We start from the raw sequence: 8,939 nt of genomic DNA, 5'->3' as shown, positions 1-8,939 counted from the left end.
TTTGATTTGAGTGATTGAAATCTTGATAATGAAATTCAAAAATGTGATTTATGAGTTCAAACGTGAAGGGAAACAGTTTTTGGACAGGCTATGATGTACATGGAACACGACTGGAACTTGTTTTGGACAACAGGATACTGTAGTGAGGTAGGCGTAATCTTCAAATGTTAGCTCATCTAATTATAATATGTTTCTTGGTTTTGCAATTCACTTGTGTTTATTGGTAACTTGTAATATTGAAACGTTCAGCTACAGGACACCTAAAACTTTTGTGCATTTCAACAATGAAACGATCTTCTTCTTCCAAATTAGTTCCGATAGTTATATTGTTTAAAGCCTCCATTATCACAAGAATGTTGACAACAAACATGGGACAAAAATGATTTGATAAAAAAGTCTATATGAATCAGTAAGCCTAACGTACGCTCATCATATTTGCCACTGTTTCCCAAACAGAAGCACTATATGTCCGTCGCCGATTCGACAGTGTTTATTGTGATATTTTCGACGGGTGTCTTTTTCCCAAAACACGGCAATTTCTCTAGAACAGCAAAGGCGGCTCTCCTGAACGATCTATTCATCGCGCTGTAGATGATAACGTTCCAGAAACTGTTTGCCGAGAGTATCCAGGTGACACACAGTCCGAGCCATTGGGGTACAACTTCATCATTCTTCCCTGATATGAAGAAATACATTTGTAACGTTCCGTATGGTGTCCATGCTAAGAAGAAGGCAGCAGTTATTGCGAGGAACATTTTTACTGCTTTCATGTCGGAGAGGTTTTGAGAGCTACTTCCACCTTGCTGTTGAATTCCGATTCTTCTACGCCTGTTCCGTGCGATTACAAGAATCCGGGTATATGCAAAGATCATCGCTCCGAATGGAATCATCACAAATGCAGTACCGCTGAAAATGGCAACATATCTCTCAGCATACTTCGGGATGCACATAAACACGTCAGGATTGTATCCGTGGAAGTCTTTTTCTATCAAGCCTACTGCGATTGCGTAAAATGTCAACACTGTCCACGCAACGATAGTCACTATCACCACCCTGCTCTTGGTGACCGTGTTGATGTATTGAATAGGTCGTTCTATGGACAGGTATCTATCGACTGCAATGAGTGCTAACGCTATGGAGGATGCTGAATACGCAATATGTGAAAGAGAACCTAAGAAAAAACAACCCGGAAAGGCAAAAGCGATGAGATCTTTCCGCGTCACACAACCGACCAAAGTCGTGGAAAGTAGCAATCCTACCAGAAGGTCGGCAGCGGCGAGAGACATCATGAAACAACGTCCTCCGATGGACAAAATCTTGTTGCGGCTGAGCACTGCAATGTTCAATAAGTTACTACTGATAATTAGCGCTGCGATTGTCACAATTACAGTCGCTTGTATCACGATAACAGCGGTACCGGGATCCTGGTGATCAACCATACTTTTCAAATTGCCACAGCTTTGATGGTACTGAAGTCTAGTACGCGAAAGACGCTAGCTGAAAATTTGCGGTAAACGATAGGTTCAAGGCGCGATCAGACTTTTTAGAGCGGACGCATCAAACATATGTGATCGTTCATCCTAATGAGGCAGCTCGTTTCCTCAACTATCTACTGAAAGAAAGTGAGTGAATACCCTAGTTCTCTTTTCTGATTGGCCGTCGTAGATTTCACCACTGACGTCACTCCTCTTGGAATGAAAACCGACATTTCGCTCTTATGCATTAGATTTCAAGGCTGCGCATCACGAATAAAAATCTTCAAACATTTTTTACGCACTACAGTACGAGTGGTGCGACCGCGTAGCTCGGTGTGATCGCGTATATTAGCCCGTAGACTTGAGAGCCCTCCGACTTCTGGTTGTTTGTGGAGGACATAAGCATGTCCAGCTGAAGCAAACGTTCAGAGCGGAGCACACTGTAAAAAGAAGTGATATAATAAGGAGACGTAGAAAAAATGATTCATTTAATAGTTTTTATTGAGACCTTAAATGCCAGCGGCTAGTGAAATAGTGGTAGTTATTCATAAGGCATTGACTGAAGGTGTCAATCATGTCTTCGACACGCGACTTGAACTATAAGGCGTGTCAGAGACATTTGGTGGTGTCATTTTCACAAACATTGTGATCGTTTATTCTACTTGATCGGTAGTTTATTTACTCTCTGGGGTCACAAGCCATTAATTCGGTAAATCGGAATTTTTCCGTCTTCAGATGATTAGATACATGGTTTGTGCCGGCCAATCCCCTCATGAGTTAAGGTACCAGTCTTGATCGTAACGCTCTCAGTAACTGAAGCTTAAGGTGAAGTACTATGAATTACGTCAAAATTAAGTTGTGGTGTCATTTTCTTGAAACTTTGCACAAATATTCTTGGAAGTTTTGCAAGTGCAAAAATGAAATAAAAAATGGGGGTCACCACGCTTGTTTCCATGGAAACGGACGTTAAAATGGCGTCGTTAGAAATAAATAAAAATGATATAATTCACTTTAACTAAAGAAAGCAATTATAAAACGCTTAGCAAATGAGTTAATTTTAATAAATACCAAGACTTAAGATCCATATCTATCGAATGTATAGTTTTCATGATGTTTGTAAGGAAATTTTAACATAAGTATCGATTACAAAATGACGATATCGAAATTATATCACTACATAATTTTCGAACTTTCTTCCTGTCGCTTTGAATGGTGTCATTTTGACCAAACTTGGCGAATAAAATCCTAATATAATATCATTTAGTTTACACTTTTAATAAAAGGGTGTCACCACGCTACTTTTTACAATATCTCCAGGCGAATGGGTAATATGCGCCATGTAAATGGGAGAGAAATGTTAATTTTTCGCTAATATTGAATAAAAACCAGCTTCCTAGGGGGTCAAAATATGACAAGGTTATAGGTCACATGTATTTCTAAGAGACTGGGTCAAAAAATTAGGTAAAAGCGCTATTCCAACAATGACAGGTGATGTTAAATACATGCGCTACAAAATAACCCATTTGCGGCAGGCTGGAGTTAAATCTGCGCAGAAACGTTCTAAAGCGCGTGCGCGTCCGAATTCGTCGCCATTTACCTTAAGAGGATGTTGATCTTCTCCAGGTACAAAAGTCAGAACCTGACTTCAATATTCAGTGTCATCAAGCAAAGTGTCGATGTTACCCACCGCACATTCTTTAGGGAGCGTTCAGTTATTAGGGCAGGGGTGGGCCGGCAAAATCCATGGGGGTCACCTCAAATTTGAAAACTGCAAAGGGGGGGGGGGCATGTATTTTTCAAACAGCTCAGAGGGGGGTCACTTAATTTTCATAAGTATCTGTCCCGTCAAAAAGCAGTTTCAGTGTTCAGAAATATTCTGGGAGATAAAAATGATTTGTTGCATGATTTCATTCTCTGAAGTTATTCACCTGTAAATCTGAACAAACGTATAATTATCTGTCACATGAACATCTTGACTTGGCAACTCTGAGGCTTGTCTTATTGTAAATCAAGCTCACTGCACTGAGGGCAATGAACAATTCCTATTACTTACATATTAGAGATATAGCAAGTTTTGTCAGGGAAATTATTTAACAGTTACCTGTACTGAGACTACTAGTACCATGAAAAGTTAAATAATACTTTTAGGTGAAATTCCAATATCATAATTGTTGTCCACATCTGAACTTTTAAATACCCTATTTGAATCAAGTACATTTGTATCAATTATCAAACACCTATAAAAGCACAAATTTATTTAGTTTAGCATTGTAAAAAAATTATTCTTAGTTTTCTCATAGACTCCAGTGTATAGTGAATCAGCATTTCGGTGAAATTCCAAAATCTAATTTCTTGCACACATATCAACCTTAACCATCCTAGGCTAACTGAGTACTTTAAAATGAATTATCAAATGTCTATAAATACACAGATTTTGATTCTTTTGTATTGGAAAAAAATATATTCATATTTCCACATAGACTCCCATGTACAGTGAATCTACATTTTGGTATAATTCCAAAATCCAATTTCTGGCGAACACATCCATTTGTTACCACCCTAATCTAATCAAGTACATTGATATCAATAATCAAGAGTACATAAATACATGGGTTTACCTATTTTTGTATTGGAAAAAAATTATTCATACTTTCCTCATAGACTCCCATGTATAGTGGATGAACATTTTTGGTGAAATTCTAAGGTCAATCTTTTTGTCCACATGCCAGTTGTAACATCCCTATTTCATTTAAGTACATTTATGAAAAGTATCAAATATCTATTAATGCATAGATATAGTTTTGCATTGAAAAAGTATTACATAGGTTCCTCATACATGTATGAGAAAATATATGTATACCATGTATAGTGAATCAACATTATCAACAGCTGATTTTTAATTAAATCCAAATATCAAAAAATGTACACACACGCTTGCGCAAAAATATTGCGATCCACCAGTAATTTCTGTCCAACCCCTTTAGGGGTAATTTCAAATTATAGCAAGTCAGAATGGGAAATCTGAGCATTAACACATTTTGAGTTTGTAAGGAAGGTCATTTGAAAATATCTAAGCTCTTTTTTGGGGGATTCTATTGCTCCATACCCCTGAGGTGTTTGTGTGTGCAGCTAATTTACTCAAGCAATGGGGGGGGGGGGGGTCATGAAATTTTTGTCATCTTGAAAGGGGGTCAATAATTTTTTGGTACAATGGGTAGGGGGGGGGTTCACTTATTTTGACTGATGCGCAGGAAGAATTTGCCGGCCCATCCCCGGCCGTAATAACTGAACGCTCCCTTAGGATCAACCTCACTATATGTATCAAAGTCAGTGTCTTAAAGTGGTGCAGAATTAGCAGGTGATTGTAGTAAAGTGTATGAAGTGTTTTCAAATTTTGTAAATAATGTCAGAGCAGGATTGAGTAGTACCGAGAGTGACCTTTTGCACTCATAAGGCAAGATGCACAAGTGCGTAATTCGGAATTCTCAAAGCAATTAATCTTTCTTCAAGTGGATACAAGTGTAAAAGAGAAGGTATGGCCGAAAAAATATGCTTATATGTATACTTATAATAATACGTAAATGAATTTTCTGCTCATTATACCATCACTTGCACCATGGTAACAGTAAAACGTGAAATATTCCCATTCTTACTAAATATTGGTTTCATATCCATTTGTATCCCCTCTACCGCCATAATTCTTGTTGCAATTGCAACTACACTATCTTCCACCTCACCATAGCTGTTGAAAACACGTAAGTTTGACTTCCCCGATCTTTCAAAGTTTCCATGGTGACCCCTCATTTTTCACTTAATTTTAAGATATATCAAAATAATTTTTTTACATATTCTTAATATGCTTAGGCACGGAAGTTGAGAATAATGGCAATAATTGTTACTCTGTGAAATGTTTCTGGATTATGGGCAATCATCATATCCATCGAGAAAAAAATGTCAAAGTTGGCATTGAGGAAATGTTATGAAGTCTACATTCAATAATGGTGAACAACAGTGATTACCCTCATAGAGAAATCATATTTCGAACATTTCTTTCAACATCGTACGAAAAATGGCAAACTCAGGCTAGCCGTCAACAGAGGGCGATTTCTCGAAAATTCATATTTTTTTTCCAAATGAGAAGCTTTTAAAATATAGTATCAATGATGTTAGCAAATTATATTCTTATTGAAGCTCTATATAAAGTTAGAGCAGAATGTAAGTAGTGTCGCCGTGTTGTGCAGTATCGTGAAAAATCAGCTAACCACCTTTATCATTGCTGGTACAGTTAGTCATCCGTGGAGTGCATTCCCTTATTCGTTGGTTTGGTGTATTCATCTATTCTTCGATCTTGTAAGCTGGTGTAAGGACTATCCGCCGTGCTTGGAGGTGGCAGTTCGCTGTACCCGACCAATATGGCCTGATTTGGCTTTTGACCCGAGTGCATTCCTTTGGTCGTTAGTTTGGTGTAAACATCTATTTTCCGATCCTGTAAGCTTGTGTAAGGGCTATCCACCGTATTTGGAGGTGGTAGTTCACTGTACCCGAGCGATATGGCCTGATTTGGCTTTTGACCTGATATCGTCGTTGCGTAGATTCCACGCGGATTTGACACATCATCTATCTCGACATAGGTCGGCTCGCTTCGAGTTGACGAGTTGACGACAGAACGAGGTTGCCCTAGGGTAGTAGGAGCACGGCTGTCGCTTGCATGGTTTTGCATCGCTGTCGAGTTTGCAACCTAAGACGAAAAAAGGATACCCTCCCATTACAATGTTCCGAAAAGTTTCACCAAGTGATGAACACAAACTTAAATATTTCGCCTTTGCGTGTAATTTTATAAACTTTGCATCATACTGATTGAAATGTTTCGCTTGTCAAAGTGGATGTACTTGTATGAAAAATCCATCAAAAGCTGATGTAAAAATTTTAGAGAATCATTGATCTTGCATGATAAGACACCGAGAGAGCATAAAACTGCCTATCATGGTTGTAAATAAAATTCAATGCAACCCTTTAACCGGGCCTACATAAATATCACCTGATATGTCAGCTTATTGAGCTTAACTTCTGTTAACAATCCAGTTTTAATAACATTAAAGGGACAAGGCCGCTTTTTTACCTATTGCTGATATCAAGAAATAGTCGAATACTTGCATAAGTCACTCAGTGTACAAAATGATGATGACATATAACTGGAGAAGAGTAAAAAATTATCCCTTAGCTGAACGCACACACCATGATTTCGTTTATGACATCTGGACAGTTACGCTGTTTAAAGTTAACTTTGGAATCGCAGTTTTTTCCTATAAGTGAAATATCAACGAATTCCTGAGTTGTTCTTACTGTTACATAAGATAATATCAATCGCCATGTATATCCTTCTCCTCACATTGATTGAAAGGTGCAAGATATCAATTAATCCATTAATATCAATTAATATATTTATCAATTAACACATAAACTTACTTGATATTCATTTCTTACTTCACTTTTTTTTTTGTCTTCTTACAACATAGATGACGACGCCTACAAATGACAACACGCGAATATATATTATAAACTTTAAACAATTTGTAGTGTGTAGGGATCTGATTTTACAAAGCGTATTTTTGATTTGTTAGAAAGGCTGCACTATAGGTGCCCGGTAGAATCCATCACATCTTAATGCTTCTTATGGACTTCAGAAATGAACAGATCTCTCTGTAGGCTGGAAGATTCAAGGTGACTTTGCGTTGCATTAAGAGCAAGCTGCAGAAACTGGCTAGGGACGTGCAAGGATAGAGATAAACATCAACCTCCTTTCAAAAAAATTTGCATTATTTGTACGAGACGACAAATAACGTGTCGACGTCTATGCAAAAGCGTACGATGTTCTCGGACGTAAATCCCGAAATTTACTGTGTGACGAAACTCCATAGGTTTACAGACGCAGATGTATAATTATAAAAGTACACGAGCTGTCTTTTCTTCATATTGACAATGAACACCTGTGTTGTGACTATCCGTTCCAAATTTCCCATGGTGCACCTTCCGCACACAAATGTACACTGACATTCCATCGACAAGAAATGTGTTTCCTCAAATACGAACATCTACAATGCGGACAAACAACTTACTTGTGACTGCAATCCCGACGACAAGTCCTACAATTATTCCAATGAGAACCGTCTGCTGGATTTTAAGAAAATAAAAACAAAGTTTTTTAGAGTTCCTTATACTGCTATATTGTATTCATGTATTCGCATATTCGCATCTGCGTCGTCTTATGTTCCTTGATGCTACCACGACGTACACTATATACTGTACCATGTAATATGCAATAAGAATACATTGTCAAACATTTACAATGCCTGTTCACATGCATGCATAGTGGCAGGGACATAGACTGGCAGACATATATTTCATGGGCTGGAGGGGCCAACCGTGCACCCCTACACAACTCTACTACATTGGGTATTTATTTTGTTCTTTAGGATCTGCTGAACAAGAAAAAAGATGTTAACATTGGATATTTTGGGACGCACTACCTCTCTGGCTGGGTTTTGAATTGCATGTACTGCGAAAAATGGCAAAAAATTGGTAGGGGTAGGGGGTACTATATCCTCCCCTATATTAAGTAAACTATCATGAAATAACATCAACTTACATTTTTGGAAAGCTCAGACATTAATCTTTATGAGAGATATTAACTTTAGCAAAATGAATTTGTGTACATGGAATATGATGACTTAGAATAGGACGACTTTAAAATGATTTTTTTGAAAATTTTGAAAATTTTTACCCCTAATACAATGTAACAATTGTGATTTACTTTTTATGAAGCAAACTTTTGATAGCTTTTCGTGTTTAGATTACTTATTCTTACATATCAAACAAGAAAATAAGTGTTAACACTAGATATTTAACAACACACTACTTCTCTTTTGAATTGCGTGTATCGTATGGGGTACGCAAAAGCTAGGGGCATAGGCTACAACATTCTTTCCTTGATGAAGTCAGCTGGCTTGAGATGCTATATACCTTATAGTTTTTGAAAGTGCAGATACTTGTCTTTCTAAAAAGTATACGTTTTTGTAAAAAAAATACGATGTCATAGAATTGGACGACTTTAAATCGATTTATTCTGGCAATGCAGTATTTTTAAGCGGAAGAAAATATGATAACTATGGTTTCTTTAAAATAAAACAAATCAAACAGATTTACGTTATTTACTAATTGTAATGTGCTGGAGAAGAAAATAAATATAAAAATAGGGTATTTACCATTCAGCATGGTCTCTATAGTCACTAAACTTGCAAGTTTTGCTATACTGGTATATCGTGAATGAGTATTTTATTGGCGTGTGATGAACTAATGCAAAGCTCTAAAAAGAAAACTTTAAAACGCGTCCACGTAGTCATATTGTCACTTTCTCCTAACAGTGATGTAGACTGTCGATGACTGTCTATTTTTATACATACACTT

General features: G+C 37.3%; 1 protein-coding gene and 1 long non-coding RNA gene across 3 annotated transcripts; both read right to left on the bottom strand.

The window, feature by feature from the left end:
* Positions 1 to 461: 461 nt before the first annotated feature.
* On the bottom strand, positions 462 to 1,439 carry LOC139143500 (histamine H2 receptor-like). Its single transcript, XM_070713892.1, has one exon. The coding sequence runs from the start codon at positions 1,437 to 1,439 to the stop codon at positions 462 to 464; it is 978 nt and encodes a 325-aa protein (XP_070569993.1).
* Positions 1,440 to 1,463: 24 nt separating this feature from the next.
* Positions 1,464 to 7,648, bottom strand: LOC139132683 (uncharacterized). Of its 2 annotated transcripts, XR_011552392.1 has the most exons (4): positions 7,592 to 7,648; positions 6,942 to 7,001; positions 5,741 to 6,213; positions 1,464 to 1,915 (listed from the first exon to the last, which is right to left on the bottom strand). It is a non-coding gene; the product is annotated as an uncharacterized lncRNA (long non-coding RNA). The 2 variants fall into 2 exon arrangements; XR_011552391.1 differs by lacking the exon at positions 1,464 to 1,915 and having other exon boundaries at positions 5,098 to 6,213.
* Between the last annotated feature and the right edge of the window lie 1,291 nt (positions 7,649 to 8,939).

This window comes from Ptychodera flava, chromosome 1 (assembly GCF_041260155.1).
Source record: "Ptychodera flava strain L36383 chromosome 1, AS_Pfla_20210202, whole genome shotgun sequence".
Taxonomy (NCBI): Eukaryota; Metazoa; Hemichordata; class Enteropneusta; family Ptychoderidae; genus Ptychodera; species Ptychodera flava.
Note: the sequence above shows the minus strand (reverse complement) of the source record. Positions and strands in the feature narration are given on the sequence as shown.

Coding starts and splice junctions, on each gene's coding strand:
- LOC139143500 (XM_070713892.1), bottom strand. CDS start 1,439: ATGGTTGATCACCAGGATCCCGGTACCGCTGTTATCGTGATACAAGCG.